Here is a 23401-nt window from a genome sequence, read left to right on the forward strand (position 1 = left end):
ATCCAACATTACAAATCTAATAAATAGAATATAAATAATATATACTAAATAATATGCAATATAAATAAATATAAACCATCTTTATTTTTATTATAATCTCCTTGAACAGTATTTCTTAGATAGTGAGAAACCTGCCTCCCATCATGTAGTTACCAATTTGCTATATCCACTACTGCCTCCTCCCTATCCAGATAACTATTATCACCCAGATGGAAATTTGGCTCCCCATGCCAGCTTTTTCCCCCATGTAAATGTTCTGCTCACCCTACTGAAACTGTGTCACTTTGCATCAAGCTATCTTTATATATGAATGCTATATTTTTCCCAGTGGACTTTGGCATACCATGCCAATGCTTCATCCTCTGAATAGCCACCCTCTTTACCATGTCTAGGTTCTGGCATGCCTTGCTTCAAATCCTCTGTAGGGTCATAATGACGCTTCCCAGTTTCCTAATTCTCTGTAAGCCCACTCTTGCTATGTGGATTCCCTCCTCATGCCATGTAGGCTCCAGTTCCCTGTGTTAGACCTCCATGTAGACATTCTCCTAACTGTTCTTGGACCCTAACATACCATTCTGGGTTGTTCCCAAGTCAGTATTTTCCTGCTAAGGTGTTCCTAACTCACTCTGGGCAACTGCAAATATCCCTCCGCGTTAGGTGGTGAATGCCATTTCAGCCTTCCCCCATCTCCTGAAATTAGGTCTGAATTGCTTTTTGAGTTAAAAGGATTGAGAAGGGCCAACCATCCCCTATCTGAGCTCCCATACTTATGATTTAGGTGGGTTTTTCTGGGATTTGATTATTTTCTTTATTTCTTTTGACTAATTTTGAAATTTTACATTATAGCTTTCAGATTCATTGGGGTCATATTTTTTGTCGTTGTTGTCCATTTTCAGTGACTTTTTCTTGCAGTGTTTTTAACAGGTTTGATGAGAAACAATGGCCTGCACTGTTAGAAACACATTTCCATGTTGAGTAGGGCTTTCTGTTTTAGCGGTATTATGAAATGTTAGCGAGGATGAGTCCCTTTCTTCTTGATTCAGGAGGGCTGCCTGCTCTCATCTCGATGTTTGCATGCATCTCGGGCATGGAAGCTTCCAAAGCAGGGCTCTCCCATCTGAACACAGTACTCTACTATTGTTGCATTGCATTAATACCTCCCTCCTCTCGATAGCTGCCTTCCATGCCAACCTCATTTAATCATTTGGAGGAAAATGCTTTTCCCCCAGTGTCTCTGGCGTTTTTATCCTCAGTTCAGATTTCACCTTCACATGTTTCCTTCAGAGTGAATCTCTCCTACTAAATATGTACATCTGTTGGCTTATTTCAGAGTTCTCATGGACTTAAGCAACTCCCTGTTGCTCTCACTGCAGAATGTCTTCCAGTTCTGCTGGGGATTCTCAGTTTCCATTGCCCAGCAGCCACCTTAGAGCGATGCTGCCTCTCCTTCTGGTGATCTGCACTTGTGTATGATGGCAAGTTCCGTGTTGCATAAACCGCATAAGATTTCCCTTTCTCTTCACTACATTGCACAAGTGCTGATGTCGTTCTAGATCCTGCTTTTACCGTGAGCTTTGGCTACACCCATCCATTTTTCACAGCCATAGGAATTCATTGTTACGTTGCTGCATTGAAGATAAGAACTTGTGTTTTGGATTTGGTTTAGGTTTTGTCTCCTATCATGTGTTACCGTCTTCTTTCCCCATCTTCTATTTTGCTTTAGGGGCAACTTGGTTGCTTCATTTAAAAAATGCTACACTATTGTGTTCCTGCCACCAGGCATCCCACCCAGCCTGTCAGGTGTACCCTGCATAAGCTTGGCTAGCATGCACCCAGCTACTCTATCTCTTGTGTGAAGAACCCTGAGTAATCAATCCCCAGTGACATATTTGGTGCCCAGCATGGGGCAATGAAGGGGATCAGAGGTGATTTCTAAGGACTTCTACAAACTTTCTCCTACCTTGCCTCTTGGCAAAGTCTCTCAGCCTATATTTAATGGAGGCAGAGGCTTAGACCACTAGTAACTCAGTCACCAAAGCTTACATTTTTCCATCTCTATAAGTCAAGGTGTGTTTTTTACACTCCTGCAAGAGGACTCTTCAGAAGGCTGAGGCAACCAGCTCTTTCATGCTCTCGCCTAGGTCCTCTCGGCCGACCCTGGCTGCCTGACCAGTCCAGGGTGTGGTCACATCCTCTCATCTTTGTCTAAAATGTCAGGGAGTAAGGTAATCGTTATGTCTGGGAGCCAGTGTCCAGTACCTGGCCTCCAGGCAGCTAATCCTACCCTCTTGACATGATGACATGATTAATTTAAACTGCTATTTGTAACCACCACCAGAAGGCTTCAGATCTGTGTTCCAACTCTATTCCAAGTTTTTCTACACTAGAGAGGGCTGGCCTCCCAGCCTTTCAGAGCCAAAGCATTCCTAGTCTCTTGTTTTCCAATTATGGAAGTTTCTCTACCCACCTGTTTAAAATGCTTCTGCGTATGGTTGAGGCCAATAGATGCCTTGTTAAACTTGTTATGCCCAGGGCTCCCCAATCTCCAATCACTGCTCTCAAAAAAGATCCTGAGGCCTGAAAGGAGAAAAGTCTCCAACTCCGCTGGGCTTTCTAATATGTTGCAAACTGCTGAGCTGCTGTAATTCATTTTGTCATCCACTTGTACGCCTCTGAATTTATTTTCCGTCACATCTATGCAGCTATGTCTTTTAACAAACCACAGTTGGTTCAATACTTGAATGTTTTGTGTTCTATGCCTAATGATGCTGATGCCGTACGCTAACTGTTTAAAATTTTGTGCTGTTGTAACTGACCTAAATTATGAAGATTTTACACAACCTGGGAAAGAATTTGTGCTTTTCTATTGCTGTTGTTTTGCTTGGATTATCTGGGGGAGCTGAGTCTTACAGGAGTTAGCATCTGCTACTTTAAAGATAGATTGCTTTGACTCTGATTAGCTGTGGCTCACAGCATTGGTTAAAGTGCTCAGGTGAAAAGCATATTGTCAGCCATTTTTTTTTTGAACAAATGTTTTGAACCTGGTAGCGCTTAAAGTTTAGAATCATAAACCAAAGCTTCTGACTTCAGGGCTTCCAGTTGGATCCTTGCGAAGAAAGAAACACTCAACTTTCGGTAAGGTAATAATTGCTTGAGCTAAATTATGTAAAATGTGATGAAGGTTTTAAATGACCAGAAGCTTACACTGTGCTTATATAAAGGCCCAGTGTTTTACAAGTTGGGATTAGTTAATAAGGACTCAGTTCCGGGTTGATCCCATCCCTCATAGCGTTTTAATTTATTTTTTAAATTGTATTTATTTATTGCAGTAAACGTTAGCTTGTCATGTGAATTGTGTTGCTGAAATCGTGGGGATGTATGCTCTCTTCCCAGCATCTGACCAGGGCCCAGTTGGCCCTGACCCAGACAGGGAGCTAGCTGGCTGCTCTTCCCCACTGCACTGCCATCCTTGCCCAAAACCCTCCTGTCTCTTCCAGGTACATGGGTGCCCTGACTCTATGGGTTGCATGAGCGGTCGAGGCAAGGCACTGTGAGAGATCCCTAAGCCACATCTCCGAGGGGGAGTTACCTGGCGGGCATGCGGGAGGTGCAGGAGCACAGGTCTTTGTAGCCACAGGGCTGACAAGAAGGAAATAAGCAAAAAAGAAAGGAAGAGGACCTTGGTCTTCCCCGCCAGCCAGCAGGCTTGCATGTCAGATGGTTTATCTTCAAATGATGACTGACCAGCTCAATTAAGCCAGCAGGGAAGAGCCAGGCACAGCCAGGGCAAAGTATGGATCAAGAAGAGGTCAGGCCAAGAGGGAGAAGGAAATTACATTAAAAAAACAAACAAAAACACAGAGACCTGCCCGGCTGGGGCGACTGACTCCCAGCCCCGGAGGCCCTCCCTGAGCGTTTGTAGCTTTGCACAAATTGGTGCTAGGAAAAGTAAAAAAAAAAAAAAAAAGTATAAATCATGTCATGTTGTTCATAATGTTGACTTCATCTTCTATTTGTTCTCCAGTCATTCTGCCCACCCCCATCTCACTGCTGCAGTCACACTAGCCTTGCTGTTAATCCTTGTAGCCATAGGGGCTCTCCCTGTCTTTTCTCTTTTGCCTGCAGGAACTAGCCTTGCCCCAGAACAGTGAGCTTGATGAACACCTTCAGTCATTCTGTTCAGTGTCAGCTCCCCCCGAAGACACTCCCTAACCGGTGACTGGCCTCTTCCTTTTGTTCTCTGACACTGCTTTGTTTTATTTTCTTTGCAGAACTTACTGTCACCAAATTACATGTTTGGTTTTTTTTTTTTTTTTTTTTTTGCCTGTAGATATCTCTTTCACTGGAGTGCACAGTGCAGAAATGTTGCTTCTCCATGCACAGGGAGCGTGTTATGCATATTTGTGAAATAACTTCACAGTTTCTACAAATAACATCTGCACTGGAATCCCTGAGAGTGGGAAATAAATTCAGAGTTTTTCAAAGGGGAATGTAGTGACCCAATAGACAAAAATTATAATCTTTGGTAGAAGAGTTACTTGCTTTCCATAATTTCTTTTTATCCTAAACATAGAATTTGATGTTTTCTTGTTACTCAGGTAACTGTGCAGGTGATAAAGATTGAGCAAAGATAAAAAGGTTGGACTATTTACTATTGGATACTTACCTGGACATTTCTTTGAATTGTTAGTGATGTTTTGAATGAGTATTAGGTTGGAATTCACGCATATTTGGCCTGTACCGTGGCACGAAATATCCACCTATCCAAACAAGAAGTGTAAAATTAAGTAAGACAAGTTATGAAAACAATTTCATGTATGTTCTCCACCTCAATTTCATCTGAAGAAATAGTAAGAAAACACAAAAATTATTTCTGAAATATACTTCTTTAAAATATACAAATAGAATCAAAGCCATGAATCTCCTAGGGTTACCATGTCAAAACAGCAATCTTTGTTGCCTAATATAATCAGTTAAAACTCTTATATTATAAAAATTCTAATCCTCTAGATGAAAAATCATTGTTATAATAATGGAAACATATCTCAAATGTGTCCCGTCCAACTTTGTATTATCCAAATATTGGGTTCCCCCAACTCCAATTTATTATGTTGAAGTTATCCCCCCCCCGCCATGTGCTTCTGTTAGGAGGTAGGGCTTTCCAGGGGTGTGTAGGTCATGAGAGATGAGCTGTGTTTAAGCCACCCTCATCAGGATGTTCTCTTCAGGCGGCCTAAACACACTGCGGCACCTCTTTGAGTATTTCAGTCAGTCTTCACAGCACGTAGAGGTATGTCCATTGCTATATCACTTCCCAGATATAGAAATAGAAACATTGCCAGAATTTATCTTAATGATGTATTCATTCTGTGGAGTCAGTATTGTGGCATAGCACATGAAGCCAGTGCCTGCAATGCCAGCATCCCATATGGGCCCTGGTTCAAGTCCCATTGCTTCACTTCTTATTCAGCTCCCTGCTAGGGTGCCTGGGAACACAGTGGAAGATGGTCCAATTGCTCATATTCTTGCACCTAATGGGAGACCAGGACAGAGTTCTAGACCAGCCTGGTCCAACCGCTGACACTGTGGTCATTTGGGGAGTTAACCAGTAGGTAGAAGATCGTTCTCTCTGCATTTCACAACCCCCTCTACAACTCTGCCTGTCAAATAAAATAATCCTTAAAACTCGGGATGAAACTAGAATCAGTTACATATTACTACACGTGAAACTGCCCTAAACTTAATGGCTTAACAAATAGCAGCCCTTAACTTAGCTTATTTCCTTCTTGTCTGGGAGCTCAGCTCATCCTGGCTGTCTTTGCTGATATAGCTGTGGCCGGCGGATTGGGCAGCCTCATTCACACTTCTGAAAGTAGACTGACTACCGACAAAGATAGCATGGATAGCTATTGTATTATCCATGTCCTTTAAAAATACTCATGTATATATTCATTTATTTTGAAATTAGTGCCATGGTTATTGCAATTGGATCTTTTTATTTTCTAGTTCATGTGTGCTTATATTTTTTTAATGATTTATTTATTTTTATTGGAAAGGCAAATATACAGAGAGGAGGAGAGCTAGAGAGGAAGATCTTCCGTCCAATGGTTCACTCCTCAAGTGACTGCAATGGCCAGTGCTGCACTGATCCAAAGCCAGGAGCCAGGAGCTCTTCCGGGTCTCCCACGAGGTTGCAGGGTCCCAAAGCTTTGGGCTGTCCTTGACTGCTTTCCCAGGCCACAGCAGGGAACTGGATGGGAAGCAGGGCCACTGGGATTAGAACCTGCAACCATATGGGATCCCAGGCATGCAAGGCGAGGACTTTAACCACTATGCTATTGTGCCTGGCCCCATTTGTTTTGACATTTAAACATCCTAGGTCCTGACTCATCCCAAAGGGCCTGGCCCTTCCCTGGCCTAGGTAATCCCTTGATATAGTAAATATCTCACAGATGTATGTGTATCTCATAGGCGAAATGACCAATTCAGATCCATACCACCAGCCACTTTCTTTATTGGGCTTTCCCTCTCTGGCCCAAAATTCAACTGCCTTAATTATCCCCAGGCCCAGGTTCCAGACAATCCCTATGTCCTAAAGCCTACTGACATGACTCCTTTTTAAAAAAAAAAAAAAAAAAAGAGGTGGCGGAAAAAGACTTGTTTATTTGAAATGTAGATGTGCTGGTTCACTCCCCAGGTGACCACAACAGCTAGGGGGACTGAGCTTGTCCAAAACAGGAGACAAAAATTTCCCTGTATCTCCCACATGCGCATAGGGTCCCAAGAACCTAGGCCATCCTCCTCTGCTCTCTGCAGGCCATAAGCATGGAGCTGGATTGAGAGTGGAGCAGTAGAGCATCAACTGGCACCCATATGGGATGCCGACTGTGCAGGTGGAGGGTTAACCTGTTGAGCCATCACACTGCCCCCCCCCACTAAAATTATCCCAACTGCTGAATCCTAAATCTGCTCATCTTTCATTTGCTTATTGCTTTCCAAAGATATCACAGTGATTTTTGCCCACAGTCTCCCCTGTCTACCTTTGCACTGTCTGTTTCTAGTCATGTGTCCCTGCTGTAGTTCAGCATCGCTCTCTTCTTGGATCTATGGATGAAACATGCTTTCCTTTCATTGGCAGTCATCTCCTGACCTAGTAGCTTCACCACGCCTGAAAAGTAATAAAATCTACATTTTAGGACAGTTGGATAATGTATCACCTTATCACCCAGCAGGCCGTCCTTGGCATGTTGACATGGGTGGTAAGTTTCCAAAGGCAACACAAAGACAGGTCACATGCACAAGTGCCGTCAAATAGCTGCTTGGGTCATGGTTGCTACCGTCTCGTGTGAGGCACATGGCCATGCAGGGAGACAGCGGGGGTGGGGGGTATGGCTGCGGGGAGCCTTGAGCCGACAGCGGCTGTGATTCCTGTTGGTCACTTCACTGGGTTGCCAGGGGCCTTCATTACCCAGCTGCCCACCTCCTCTCTGATTTGAGCAATCATTACAGTTTGACCACTGAAATACACAAGGAATTCTGTGCTTTCACTGCTCGTCAAAAAACAAACAGATTGTTAGTACTACCCTGATGCTAAGCTTATGAGCTAATACTAAATTCTGCTTAAGAAGAGTGGCTCCTTATGACCAGAGAATTTGGAAAATGTCAAACATTTTGGAAAATATCCGACATTTTGGATCATATGCAACATTAATTATAGTCATTGTCATCAATCCAAAGAGGGGATAGTGACCTAATAATAACAGTCACAGAAAACTTTACCATTATGCCCCTAAAATCCCCGCATGGTGAACATGATTAAAAACTCTCTTTTCAAAGATGTACAGATCTTTTCCCCATAAACAGGCTGAGGCTTTTCAATCTTCTTTCCAAATGCAAACCCTTTAGCTTTCTTCCGCAGCTTTCAAAATGAAATTCAGAACTTCCTTATTTCGTAATTCTTCCTTTCTACCATAACTCACCATTACTGTCATCCCATATCAACCTTCTTATGCTGTAAAGCGCTACAGGGGTCCCAAATAGCTTAGGAAGATGAAAGAGAAAATAAATTGGAATCGCAATGCCTCATCATGTTTCCTCTCAATATTAGTTTACCTACAAGAAAAAAAAAAGTTGAAACAGAAATGACAACAACAAAAGCCCTCTATAGCTCTTAGTCCACTTCCCACAAATTCCAGAAGTAGCCAGGAGCTGGACAAATCTATTGGTGCACAAACAACCCACTTGCTGTTGCGTTGGATACGTCAGCCCCAGATTTTTCTCTTAATAATAAATTGTTTTCCAGGCCAATTGTGGTCAAAATCTGATCGAACTTAGTCTGCACCAGAGCCCTACTGCTTACTCAGCAACTGGAGTCATTTACTTATTAGTTTTGACTAGTTTCTAGCAGAAGAACAGTCTCTGTGATAAGGGGAAGAAATTAATAGCATTGACTGGCCAAGATAGCAGCAGTGGCATAGCCAACTAAGCTTCTGCCTGGTGAGCTAGCATTCCCTCTTAGCCTCTGCACCCACGAAACCCAGAAGCAGCTCCTGGCTTCACCCATCCCAGTTCGAGCCATTGCAGCCATTATTGGTAATAATCAGGTCACATGACTATTTTAAGCATCTAATGAGATGATTAAAAACGTAACTCCTAAGTTGGTCCCTGATAAATAGCTCATGCCATTTTGTGTTACCTGTTAGTCTTTGATACTTGCGGTTTGTAATAATAACTCATTTCCTTAAAATGTATATGGACAAAGCAACTTTGGATTTGTTGTCACACCCCACACTGACTTTAACTAACTTCATGCAATTTGCAGTATAGGCCCATCAGATATTTTTAACTTTTAATCTTGGCAAATCTATCATTTCATCTGACCCCTAGAAAAAATAAACTCCCTTTGCTAAATTCATTGGCTAGGTTTTCTACATCTATATTTTTAAAAGATAAGCAAAATTGAAAAAACAACACATTGTATTTTAAACCACAAGGATTTGTGTTTCATCTGAGAAAAAAAATGCAAAAGGAATAAAAATTATCTTCTTTGTTTCCTTTTCTGTGTTGTATTTCCAAAATCCACAGAGACCAGAAAATAACTGGTGTTACTTGAGAAGAGAGAGATAAAAGCACTGTTGTATTAATAGCTCAAAGTCAGCTTTAGGTAACATATCTTCCTTTGTGATAATATTTTTGGGCTGCATTGTTGGCCTGTGTTTAGTTGGAAAAAAAATACCTGTTGTTGAAATCATAATCTGTGTAGAATCATTCTTAATTTTATATTTGAATAACATTATCAGCATGATGAGCCTTCAGTTGCTTCTTTCTTGTAGTTTGGTTTTGAATCTGTTGACTGGGGAGAGTATGGGGAGGTGTCATTGTGCACAGTCTTGTGTCTTGGCACAAAACAATACATTTACTGTGAGATTTTGGTGTGTGTACTTCCCAGAGATCCAAATGTGTTCCTTCATTGTAAAAGATACACACTGGGGTCAAGAGAGCAGGGCATGCAATCCCTTAATACCCAATTAATACCTATTAAGTGAATTCTGAGATATATCCAGAATATTTGATGCACATACACTCACAATCATTTTATAAAAAGTCATAAATATTTCATAAAGTGAGGGCATGGCAATGTGAAAATAAACCAGGTGTCTGCATATTGCACAAGTTCATAAGAGCCCAAGTTCATAAGGGCGTAGTGACTCTCAAAGTCCTTTATAACAAGCATCCTAACATGCTTCCTCTTTTTTCACAGATGACCCCACTCAACAGGAGGATAATGACCCTCCAAAAGAATACGACCCTGGACAATTTGCAGGCCTTCTCCATGGCTCCTCCCCAGCCTGTGAGTCCCCTGAGGATCCTTTCCATCTCTATGGGAAAAGAGACCAGTGTGAAGCAGGACCAGAGGAAGTCAGTATGGCGAACAGCCCTTTGCCTTTCAAGCAGACGCCAGTAACCAACAACCCAGAGCCTTTGGTTAAGAAAGTTAAACCCAAAGTGGTTAGTAGAACGATTTTTCACAAAAGAAGCAACCCAGTAGAAAACCACACCATAGTTGGCACAAGAACATCCAGGAGTGGATCCCGGAATGGAGACCAGTGGGTTATGAACACAGGTGGATTTGTAGAGAGAGCCTGTACTCTGGGGAGAATACGGTCCTTGCCCAAATCTCTGATTGATATGCATTTATCAAAAACTGTGTCCAAATCGGACTCTGATCTCATCGCCTACCCTTCAAAGGAGAAAACAGCGCGAGTTAACTGGAGTGAATCTTCAGTGGAACGTGGTTCTAAAGGGAATTCTGAAAGAACACCTTCCTTCACATCTGAATGGGAAGAAGTAAGCCTTGTTCTTTTTGCAGTTCTCTGTTTTAGACTTTGGAGTCAAGAAAAATTTTGGAGGTGGGGAAAGATTTCTGCCTTTTTCTTTCAGAGTAAAAAAAAAAAAAGGCATGAGGATCCAACTGGAAGGGCGAGTGTCTGTGGATAATACGTGGTCATTTAACAGCAAGTATAAAAGCACAATTCACATATGTGGGCATGTCTCTTGTCCCATAGATATAGACATCAAGTGGAAGTAATAACTAGCGAGGAGGTGAAAGAGAATGCTCGCATCGTGTCTCACCATGTACCACAGCTGGCAAATTAAGAAAAATGTGGTATTTTGTTCTGTGACATTTTGTCATTTGCTAAATGCTTTGTTAGCTCCCTTCTTGAAATAATCTTATATTTTTAGAGGACATCCATGTAATTTTAAGCTTGATGGTAAACAGAGAGACCCTGTCTGATTTGCATGAAACATACAATAAAGACACACACACACACTTAACATTTCCCTTTTCTAAATATTAAAAATGTTTTGGGTCTAAGGATTAAGCTTGATTTACAGAGTCTTTAATTTCATAAAATTATTGAGAAAAGAAGTATTCTTTAACAGCTAGAAAAACACATCCTTTTAAACCAGGAAATCTGCATCATAAAATATAACTTTTTTTGTATTTTAAAAAATTTACTCAAAGAATAGATGATAGTATTTATTGGGTTTTCACTCTAACATGACACATTTTGCCTTTCAAAAGACTGTGTAATTAAATTAGGATTTGAAGCACAATAGGTCATGTAGCATTCTGAGAACTGGAAATAGATATGGGTGTGATACTGACATCCTGAATTGAACTGTTTGGGGAAATTACTTGATATCTCTGCATCTGTTTCAGAGTGAAAGAGCATCTAAGTAGGCTCATTGTCCTTTCTGAAACCTGCCCATCTTTGTCGGGTTGACTACAGGAGGAGGAAAAGCCATTGAACCACAGATGGCTGAATTCAGTCATATCTCTTTACAAATTGTAGATGGATGGTTTTTTTGTTTGCTAGGATAGCCATGTTTTTAGACCTATTAACTGTGACTTCATATGAAATATTTTTTTAAATCCTTTTTGGAGACAAGATGAAATGCCAACTAACTTGTCTTTTAGAATTAAGTTGTTTCTGTACCTTCATAACTTTAGATCAGATTGCACCAATCAGCATGGGGCCGGCTGATCAAGTTAGCTAGAACTTGGTTCCATTGGCCATGCCTACAAGCTGAAATCTGCCCCTGCACCAATGAGATGAGACCCGTCTTCTCAGACAGAAGAAAGCAGGTGTCACATGAAGTTATCCAGAGCCCCTTTCCCTCTGAGTTTAAAGATTCACAATTCCTAACTTACTGATCTGGCTAAATATGAAGCTCATTTAAAATTAAGAGCAAAGGCAAGCTACTTTTGAATGTGTGTAAGAAAGTGGGAACACAATTTAAATTCTAAAAGCCAATTCCAAAGACATTTACTTCCTTTTCAACCTTTGTCAGTCTCTGAATCGTAGTATTACTGTGGAAATAATACTAAGAATGTATCCTCCTGGCATTTGAAAGTTATTTTAAAATGTAAAGTTAAAAGTGAGCATAATAATCCATTTGCATGTTTTTGATTTCTCACAGATTGACAAAATAATGAATTCCATAGATGTTGGAATCAACAGTGAACTTGAAGAAATGAATGGTAAGACCGCAAGTAAGCGAACTTTCTCTTATAATATAGTGAATAAATATTCTTAAGAAATAGCCAGAAAATAGTATGAATCTTTAGGTAATTTGATGGTAAAATAACCATCTTAATACCGATAGCTACAAATTATTTCCTTCCATTGTCAGATCCAATAACCATGACCTGAAAACAATGTCACTTACTAAGTATTATGTTTTGATAGGGAGATTTTTTTTTACTATGCCAGTTCACATCAATGAAGTTTCAACTGTACATAGAGCTCAATAATTAAAATGCTGTGGAATCTGATGACTAAATACACTACTTGTATTATTCAGTAAAACTCTCTATTCTTCCTCAACCAACGTGAATAACAACACTTCCTTTATTTTAAGTTCCAGCTTGGCAAGAGTCATGTGTTATTCATGTTTGTGGTACCTAACAGAGCATCTCCCAAGGAACTAGTCTGATAATCAAGATTTAATATGTTATCTGCTCTTAAGTATTATTACTTTCCCTGCAATTAAATGGAAAGCCATTTCGAAACTTAAAGACTAGTTACTTAGTACTGATGAACAATGAGCAATGTCAGATAGCTGAGCCTGAAAATAATAGCAATATTCATGCTAATGAAATGAGTATGCTTGAAAGAGTCAAAAGACTTGAGTTCCATTTCTGCCCTGCCACTAAGTAGCAATGCAATGGGGATTAGTTAGGTCTGTGGTATTTGGAGTTGAAAAGTCAGACACAAGAGTTCGTGTTTTATTGAAGATTGAGTTCTGTGAGAGAGGTCTGAATATGTCCTAGGTCAATCACTATAGACTATTACAACCGTTTGATGACTTCTGAGACCCTACATTGGGCTATAATTTATTGAGTGGGGAGAACTTCTGTATTGAGTAAAATGTAAGAGGATATCAAAACCACAGCTATTGAGATATAAAATATTTTAATGTGATATTTTTAAAAATTTAAATGTGCCAAAAATACGTGATGAAGAAATATCAAAATTTAAATAAAGAAGAATCCAACCTGCTGTGGCATGACTTGGGCTCCCTCACCTTATCTGATTCCCACAAGTGGTTACAAAAAATGCACCACGCCTCCAGCTGACCTTGCTAAACCAGAGACCATGACCATCTGGTCAGAGTCAAAGCTGAGTAACTGAGATGCCCTTTCACAATGAGTCCAGCTTGTTGCCTAGACACTAGGAGCTCTGGAAATGCTGGGAATGCTGCCAGTAAGCCAGTCAACAGGTCAAAGTGGAGAATGGTATTAAAGCCTGGTCACATGTCTGACAAGACACAAATGAGATGGTCAGCTGAACTGGGAAGATGGAAATACTGGCCTTCACAGCCATAATCCTCCCCTCCCATTTTCTTCCTTTCCCTAGATTTTTTTTTTTCTCTCCTATTCTTAACTTGTGGAGGCACTTTCCAGATCACTTCTATGTCTACATTTTTCTTCCTTTTGGGGCTTATGGTGGACACAGGATCATTTGTATTACTTCAGACCTGACTCTGTAAGTGTGTGGAGCGCCTGCAGTTGGACCTACATTGTAATGACAATTTCAGTCCAAAACAGGAGCACTTTGAAAGTTTTAGATTTAGTTGAAAATATATACACACATGCCTGGTGACTTGTTTTTGGCATTCCCTATTAGCCTATTTGAAAAAATTATTATAAAGCAGTATATGGACCCAGCATGATGGCTCAATGGCTAATACCTTACCTTGCAAGCACAGGGATCCCATATAGACACCAATTCATGTCCTGTCTGCTCCATTCCCATCCTTATGGCCTGGGAAAGTAGTCAAGAATCGTCCAAAGCCTTGGGACCCTTCACCCACATGAGAGACCTAGAAGAAGCTCCTGGCTCCTGGCTTCAGATTGGCTCAGCTCTGGCTATTGTGGCCATTTGGCAGGAAAATGGAAGACTTCGCTCTCTCTCTCTCCTTCTCTTTGTAAATTTGCCTTTCTGATAAAAATAAATACATCTTTAAAAGAAGGGCAGGAGGCAGTATATCTCACCATCCTTGCAATTTTCCAATGGGGCAAAAGAACTAGCCACATTATTAAGATGACTGACATTAGGAGTTTCTTCCAAAATTGTGATCTGATGACTACCTGCATCGCTTCTAGCACTAGAAAAATAAATGAAGACTCCTGAGCCACATGTTACCGAAACAGCCTTTCTGGAGGATGGAGCCTGATAAATCTGCCATTTGAACAAACATTCCACATGACTGTAAGCATAGGAAAAGTTCTGGAATGATCCGTTTATACTGGATGGGCCTGGGTGGCTGACAGCAACACTGCCATCTGCAGTGGCTGTAACTAAAGAGAATTTTCAGTTTTGAATGAGACTCTCATAGAGTACACAGCGCATTTCTCTGGTGCTGGTACAAAAAGACTGTTGAGCCTCTTACTAATGAAGTGATTTAGAAATTCAGATCTTTTAGATTCTGAAACTCAAGAATTATTAAATTAGTCCCCAAATTATATAAATGTGTTTAGACATAACAGATATGATCATAGTTCTATGACAGCACGTGCAGCCAGTTCTCTCACACAGAAACACTCAAAACCACTGAGGACTTTTCCAGGACCCACAACAATAGTCTAGAGGCAGAATCTGTCACATATTTTACACAGGCTTCCAGGAAAATTCTGGCATGCAAGTTTTTGGTGGATGTTCAAATAAGGATTTCTTTCTTTCTTTCTTTCTTTCTTTCTTTCTTTCTTTCTTTCTTTCTTTCTTTCTTTCTTTCTTTCTTTCTTTCTTTCTTTTTTTTTTCTTTTTTTTTTTTTTTAGTAATTGTGCAACTTAGAGATGAAGTGGCTGCCCAGTGAGTCAGTGTAAGTTCCTGGATACTGAGAATGTCAAAGCTGAAAAAAAAAGTAGAGTTTCTCTTCTGGAAGGACAGTTCATGCACTTAAATTCCACCTGCAGACCAGGGTATCATCAAATATTACTCTCATGCACTGAAATTCTTCAAACACATAATAGAAAGATAAAAATCAACATGATTATGAAAGTCAGATACATAGAGAGGAGGAGAGACAGAGAGGAAGATTCTCTGGTGCTTCATTCCCAAGTAGCTCAATGGCTGGAGCTGAACTGATCCAAAGCCAGGAGCCAGGAGCTTCTTTCAGGTCTCCCATGCAGGTGCAGGGTCCCAATGCTTTAGTTGTCTTAGACTATTTTCCCAGGCCACAAGCAGGGCACTGGATGGGAAGCGGGGCCACCAGGATAAGAGCCATGTGGGATTCTGGCGTGTTCAAGGTAAAGACTTTAGCCACAACACTACCATGCTGAACCTGCAAAGCTGACTTTGAAGAACATTTTAGTGGTTAAAAAAAGTAAAAGGCACCAATTAATTCCCTCTAGTTTATTCTCTTCCCTTCTTTCCTATCATTATTTATTGTTACTCTATTTTGATAATGGAAGTGGAAGTAAAAACCTAGTCCCAAAAGAATCATCACTGTTAACAAAGACTGGTTCTGTAGGTGCTTTTCTGTTTATCTCCTAATTACACACTAATTATGTACCAAGTAATTGACTGTAGTATATAGCATTCCAATTGGCCCTTAGACCAGTTGTAAATGACAACCTTTCTGAGCTAGTGATTTCCCCCTCTAATAATGAGATTTAACTAGTGAGGTGATAAACAGTCTCACAAAAGATGACATTTTGGTTATGGAAGGTGGTCAGGAAATCACATGGCATGAGAAAGAAGGCATATGGGTTTACATCTCAACTCTGTTCATTATTGCTACTTCATCTTAGGCAGCATCTTCAGTCGCCCCATGGAAAGAAGCAGGGATGTACAAACAAGATCTGCATAGGCATGTGCAATGACATACAAACAGGATCGGACACACGTATCAACTTTGAGCTCTCACTCTGTCTTATAAGGGGGGTTGCCCAACAATATGGGGAAAGTACATGTATTTTCTTTCTTTAACGGGAAGGGTGTGGTATCGGATATTCTCATAGTTTATGTTAAATTGGCTTTTTCCCTGGAGTTGTTTTGGTGTCTCTACTGGAATACAGGGTGTAACAAAATTGCCAGTCAATTGGTGCCAGAAAAGAGTATTTCCTTAAAGGAGTCAATCAACCCCCAGGGTGACCTAACAAAGGAAAGAAAAATCTAATACTTTGAAATGTAAATGACCTAAATTGTTCTTGTGAAGGATTAAGTGTCCTTTTTTTCTTCATGATGGATAGAATAATGTACCAAGAAATTAGTACGGAGTAAATTTAGAACGAGTTAGAATAAATATTACTTTGCATACGAGGAGGACCGTTGAGTCATTGCTATGTCTGGAGTCATGCTTTCAATGTTTGTCTTCCAAAATTCAAACTTTTGGAAATGTATTTCCCAAACTGATGTGTTAACGATAGCTGATGGTGAGGGAGGATGTTCAAACAGGATGCGATTGTAAAGGTGGGGCTCCTTTGGTGGCATACATGCCTGCTGGAAGCCAGAGATTCCTTCTGCCGTGTCATTACAAAGCAAGAAGGCCCACACCAATGTCAGTTACACACCGTTGGACATCTCAGCCTGTAGAACTGACCCAAATAGACTCTTGTCATGTAAATGATTTAGTCTCAGGCACTTCGTTATAGCGAAAGAAGTAAAGACACCTGGCTTTAACAAAGCTGGCCAGTCTTATGAACATTCATGATACTTTTATTACCTAAAAACCTCTCAAGGTTTTTGGAGAATAAAATCATAGCAAGGAAGATACCCATAAGATCAGATTCAGTGTTAAGTTTTCCATGCATTTGCACATTTGGCTTTAGCATTTCTGTCTTCCTTCCAAGAACCTCCACATTTCAAGTGTTGAGTTTGTTTTTCTTTGGTTAGTTGGTTGGGTTTTACTCTTTCTGCATTCCCAGGTTTCTGTGTTTAGAATTCCTTCAGAGGGCAGCTTTTGAAGCTAGACAAGCCTGATGTCAAATTCTAGATTTGTAATTCACTGGCTCTGTGCCTGCTCTGATGCTGACATTATCACCTATAAATTCAGCTTTTTTAATAACTACCTTATAAGACTGCTGCAAGATTAAATTATACACTGCAGTACTCTAGCCTCGAACATAGCAGGTGATGAAGCAGTATGAATTCTCTTGTCTTCTTTTCTGAGTATATGTGATTTATCCTTCCAATTAAAGCGTGTGTCATACACGAAGGTATGTGGGAATTTTTGCTTGTCTTCTTGATCAGTGACAACTGCACTTAAGTTATATTTTATGTTGCTTTCATGTGCAAAGTTTGTTAAAGGTTTTTCCCCTTTTGTGATTATAGCACAAGGAAGCATTTTTCAATTTAAGATATTGACCATGTTCATGAGAACTAATTGCAACTCTCACAATTTCTAAGAATCAGACTGATAATCTTCCTGATAGATTCAAGATCACTTAAGTGGAGACAATGATTGGCTCCCTGGGACATGCTTACCATGGCACAATAGCAAATGTGCAGAGTGATCAAGTGCCCAGACTTTATCATGCAAGGTAGCAGATAATCTTACAGAAGTCCTCCTATGTCTACATTGGTTTTAACAGTCTTGTCACACTAAAAAGATGGATTATATTCAATTGATAATAAGTACCAAAGTTTAAAAATGCCACTTACTAATAGTGTATTTTTAAGGCTGCTATTTTAATCATAGTACCTTTGTCAATATATGAATTTTATCTACATTTGAATAATAAGTAAAAGCCATTAAAATCAATTTATAAAGGTTATAAAGGCAAAAGAATAATTCTTGGCTGAAACGTATGTAGCTTTGAAGCAATGCTAACACTCATTCCATTGCCTCCTTTTCTAAGCTCTTGTTCCATTTCTAATAACATTCTAGGTCAGTTTTTAGCTCATGGTCTCTCACAGCTGAAGAGACCTTGCTGCCCCGTGGAGGGTTTTCTGGAATTTAAGATCTCATTAAGGCTGAAAAAATATTCTCTCTTCAATGTAAGCTCCACCTTTCCCCTGCGTCTGCAGAAGTAAAGCAAACTCACTGTGCTCTCCAAAAGTGGTCATCTAAGTAGGGGAGGACTGTCACTTCCACAGGTCAGAAAAAGTCTGCCTGACGTCTTGATTGTCTCCAGGACCTGCTGTCCTGCTCTCTGAATTCTGTGCATCAATAGGTGATTTGTCAACAGTTCAGCCAAGAGCCATCCTCTTGGGTTGAAGTACTATACCCATTTTGCAGATAAAGAAAAGACTCAAAAACAGTAAGTGATCTTTACAAGTCAATTGGTGTAAACCCAGCCTATCTGTCTTCTTTCTTTCTTTCTTTCTTTCTTTCTTTCTTTCTTTCTTTCTTTCTTTCTTTCTTTCTTTCTTTCTTTCTTTCTTTCTTTCTTTCTTTCTTTCTTTCCTTCCTTCTTTCCTTTCTTTCTTTCCTTCCTTCCTTCCTTCCTTCTTCTTTCTTTCTTTCTTTTTAAAAAAATCCAAACTCCTTTTTAAAATTATTATTTATTTATTACTATAATTTTATGATGCAGTTCCATAGGCTCCTGGTATTTCCCTTATCCCAGCCCCAATTCCCCCTCATACCTATTTCCCTTATATCATTCCTAAAGTACAATTCTTCATACACAGTTGTATGTCCATCATTGCGGGCATGGACAACGGCAGAGATTACAGCATCCTATTGTCAATGTATAGCAGTTTCTTGTAAGTTCATCTTTGTCTGGAAGTAGAAATGCATACTACATTGTATCCTCACATCTGGATATGTTAGTCTCCATTTCATAGCTACTATATTTCCCCTCAAAAAAAAGTCATATTACAAAATCAACAATAGAAAGAAAACTAGAAATTTACATTGCCATGGAGTTAAATAACATGTTACTAGATATGACAGTCTCCATCACACAGCTATTATACATCTCCTCAAATGAAAAGCCACAGAACAAAATCAACATCAGGAAGAAAAAAGAAATTAACACCACCATGAAGTTAAATAACATGCTATTAAATGAGTAATGTGTAGGTGAAGAAGTGAAAATCAAGAACCTTCTTGAAGAAAATGATGCTACTGTATGATCTATGAGTCACTGAATGATTTAATCAGAAGAAAGTGTTTTGAAGAGATGAAGCCAACAGAAAACATCAAAACCCATGCGATATAGTTTCTGCTGATTTTTGTTAGTGAAATGTGTCTCTTCTAGAAAACAATTAGATGGGTTTTGTTTTTTAATCCAGTCTACTAATCTATGATGTTTGATTGAGCTTAAGCCATTTACATTCAGGCTTAATACAAATAGGTAGTAATTTGGTCATGTAATTTTAGCAATGGGTTGTTCATTGATTTAGTCTTCTGTTGTTATTTTACTGGGATGTTCTTCACATTTGCCTCTGGTTTTGGTGAGTGCTATTCCTCTTCTCTGTCAAGAGAATATCTTTAAGTATCCTTTGTAGGGCAGGTTTGGAAGAGGCATATTCTTTTAAATTTTCTTTATTGTGGAAGAATTTTATTGCGTTTTCAAAGACAAAAGACAGTTTTGCTGGGTACGTTATCCTAGGTCAACAATTTTTTTCTTTTAGAATCCGGAATATGTCACTCCATTCTCTTCTTGCTTGTAGAATTTCCTTTGAGAGATCTCCTGTGAGTTTAATTGGCATTCCTTTATATGTCAACTGATTTTTTTCATGTGCACATGTAAGGATCTTTTCCTTATGTTCAACTGAAGAGAGCTTGATGATCATGTGTCTTGGTGAAGATCACTTTTGATCAGGCCTGTTGGAAGCTCTGTGCCCCTGCTGGAACTTGTTTCCCAATTCTTTCTCTAGATGAGGGAAATTTTCCTTTATTATTTCATTAAATATGTTTGTCAAACCAGTTTCTCTTTCTGCACCTTCTGGGACTCCCATAACTCTTATATTAGGCCTCTTAATAGTGTCTTTCAATTCTTGAATACTTTTTTGGGGCCTGATCCAGCTCTGTTTCCAGCTTTTTGTTTGCTTCCCCCTGATGACAGGAAATAGCTGCCAATTCTGAGATTCTTTCTTCTGTTTGCTTCATTCTATTTTGGAGACTCTCCACTGTACTTTTAATTTGCTCTACTGTGTTCTTAATTTCTGATATGTCAGCCTTGGTTTGCTTTATTGCTTGTGTAAAATATTCCTTAAATTCTTTGAATTCTTGTATATGCTTCTCATTGTTAATCAGAAGCTTTAAAATGAGTTTTCTGAATTATGTGTCCCCCATTTTCTCAGTGTCTTCCTCAGTTAACTCTGAGGTTGGCATAGGGTTTTGTTCCTTTGCAGGGGAATTTTCAATAATATTCATTGTGCCTTTGTCTCTTTGCTTGTAGCCAATTGCGCCACTCCCTCCAGTTCCAGGTCTGGGTTCTTATATTAGCTTTCCACAAAGAACTCCATAACCCCCACTCCTGGCTCACTGATCTCCATCTCCTGTGATACAGTGCTGAGGCTGCACTGTTGTCTGTGAAACCTTTCTCCCACTTCTGTTGGAGCAGGTTCCAGGATTAGGAAGACACCAGGTGTCCTATATAGCTAGGTTTTTGGCCGCTCTGATCTTGCCAGAACCTGTCAGATGTTAGGTCTGGGTGCCACATGGACTATTTTGACCCGTATGATGCCACAGTCAGTATTATTTTCCTGCAGGACCAGTGCAACTCAGTGAGTTCTCACGAGCTCAGCACATGCGCAAGTCACTGTTGTCCCCTGCAGTCCTTAAGTGTTTGCCACAGTGTACAAATTGGCACCTGACATGCCACTGCTAGAGTTCTTGATCTGCTGGCCGTCAGATTCAAGGGCTACCCAGACCTGTCTTGGGTGGAACCTCTAGGATGCCACGTTGTTATAGTTCACTGAGTCAGAAATGAGTTCACTCCCAGCTCAGCGTATGCTCAGTCCTTTCCACTGCCTTTGCTTCCTTAAGCAGAATGGCGCCCGATTCAGCTCTAGGGGGCTGACTGGGCTGTGAAATTCAAGCTGTTCTCACACTGCCTGTCTGTGATCTGCTGTACTGTCTGCTCCTGGTCAAATGAAACGGACCAGCAGGATGGACCGTTCTTTGTCTGGGTTCACCTCCCAAGCTCCCAGTGAAGGTCCCTTCCCACCTGGTTGTTGTTGGAGTTCCGGCTGCTCGTGGAGTTCAGATGGCCATTAGCTGAATGCTGCTGGAGTATCCATCACTGAAACACCACACCATTGTCTCCACTGCTTTCCTGTGTCTGTCAGTCTCCAGGTACCCCTGTGCTGTTGTTCTTTCTTTTCCTGTTTCCTGGAATGTGTCCTCTCTGCTTCATCCTGATTAAATGTTTCTCCATCCGTTTAAACGTGTCTTTACCCTATTCCACCATCTTGATTCTCTGTACTCCTTTCAAGAACATCTACTATTTCTCTAGAACAAAAGCTGGCCCATTGCTTCATTCTCTAAGGTCAGGCCGTATTGATTTGCATGAAGGAAGCTGCTGAAGGATATTCTGGTGTAGAATCAACTACTTGCCCTTTGCGAAGACTAGCCATCACCATAGAAAGCTTCAGCTGGATCTGAAAGCCCTCCCAGAGCACTAGCCATTTGGTTCTTTATGGAAATGAGTCCCTGCTCTGGATCTCACTTACCTTCCAACAGTAACTGTATAGATTCTAATGATGACCCAAGCTTCACTTATTTTCAAAGGAAAAATTATCTTTGCCTCCAGTAATATTCTCCTTTTCCATGAGCTGTTAAATTGTGCATAAAAGCCTCTCTGTGAAATGCTTTGCAATAGGCATATTTTATTTTTGATTTTTTATTCCTCTTTACAGTACTATTTTTAATAGAGCCAACTGGGGAAGGTGGCGAGTAGGATACATTAGCATGCAAGCACCCTGTTTTACATCTAAATCAAGAAAAGTGTTATTTTTATTTCATGTAACACTTTACTAAGTGACTTTTTCAGATAGAATAAATATAAGAAATCCTTTGACAATAGAATAACTATGTAAAAATATAAATTATAGTAAATGGTATGCTAGCCTGAGTTAAGAAATTTTTACCATGTTTTATTTAATCAGCTGAACAAGTATGTCTCTAGCACAACACATTTAGTACCATATATTCCAAATAGTCATTAGAACCAAAATAGTTTAGATAGTGTAGTTTTGAATCATTAGAGTCTAGCTGAGATTCTCTAGTTTTAAGTTAGAGGTCATTTCAATATGTGAACATAGGGTTCCCTTATGTATAAGATAATATAAATATTAAAATGTTTGATATTATAAAATATTGTTATTAACATATTGAATATTAAATACTAATAAAATAGTATAAGATATTCTGTGGCCTTACATTTACTCATATCAGTAGTTCAGAAATGGTGCTTTTACTTTTCATCCAACACATAATTCACCCTCCGGTGGAAAGCTGCTGATGAGAGCAGACACAGTCCTCACTGGCATCGAATTACTTCCCGTATATTTGTGATGCATGACCAACCACATAAGCTCACCACTTAGGAGACGATACTATCTATTGCTGGCATGCTCAAATAGTTAAAAACTTGTTTTATTGACCTAAAAATATATCACCTGGTTAAAATATCCACAGTTACTGGAATTGGAATGGTGACCCTCAACAAAACATTTCATTATTCTGATTTTCATTTCTTGAAATGGAAAATAGCTATAATAAATAATATCTTCTTTTACCGATATTTTTGTAGAAACCCTAACAAATGACAAATTAATTAGCTACATTCCTTGCACACAGTAGTTACTGAAAGATTTTTGACTTGACATTTTTCCCTTCCATCCATTATTTTCTTAAAAATAATTTTCCTTTTTTTTTTTGTCTTTGATAATTTACTGATTTGAAAATCAGAGTTAAGAGTAGAGAGAGAGAGAGAGAGAGGGAAAGAGAAATCTTGTCCAAATGGCCATGATGGCTAAGCTAAGTCAGGACAAAGCCAAGAAATTGGAGTTCCTTGGGCGTCTGCCATATACAAGACAGGCCCCTGAGAACTTGGATCAGCCCTTGCTTCTTTTCCCAGGCCATTAGCAGGGAGCTAGATCAGAAGTGAAGCAGTCCTGCAGTGAACTGCCACCCACACCCACATGAGATGCTGGAGTCACAGGCGCAAGTTTAACCCACTATCCCACAATAATAGCCCAGAGGAAAGTTTCTCAGTGGACAGTTAATGATACATTCTATATATAGTATCTTGAAGATAGGGATGGTATCTGTTTCATATATTATGGGGAAATTAGTCCAATAAGTCTCCTTTGTAGATGCTTCAAAAATACTAATTGAATGATTTCCACATGAATATTGGTGCATTTTTATAAAATTCACCATTAATAACCTCATTATATCAAAAAAGAAGGAAGTATAAATAATTAGAACTAA

General features: G+C 39.8%; 1 protein-coding gene across 6 annotated transcripts in view; it reads left to right on the forward strand.

Annotated features, from left to right (window-relative positions):
* Positions 1-23401, forward strand: part of ANKS1B (ankyrin repeat and sterile alpha motif domain containing 1B) — a 1034668-nt gene that overhangs the window by 570572 nt on the left and 440695 nt on the right. For 4 of the 6 annotated variants that reach the window (XM_040980136.1, XM_040980153.1, XM_040980163.1 and 1 more), the window contains exons 13-14: positions 9761-10347; positions 11986-12058. In XM_040980136.1, coding sequence (XP_040836070.1) covers positions 9761-10347; positions 11986-12058 — 660 coding nt within the window. The remainder of the gene's footprint in view (positions 1-9760; positions 10348-11985; positions 12059-23401) is intronic. The other 2 variants (XM_040980144.1, XM_040980172.1) reach the window with 1 other exon arrangement.

Source organism: Ochotona curzoniae, unplaced genomic scaffold (genome assembly GCF_017591425.1).
Source record: "Ochotona curzoniae isolate NIBS_2020 unplaced genomic scaffold, NIBS_Ocur_1.0 contig_1014, whole genome shotgun sequence".
Taxonomy (NCBI): Eukaryota; Metazoa; Chordata; class Mammalia; order Lagomorpha; family Ochotonidae; genus Ochotona; species Ochotona curzoniae.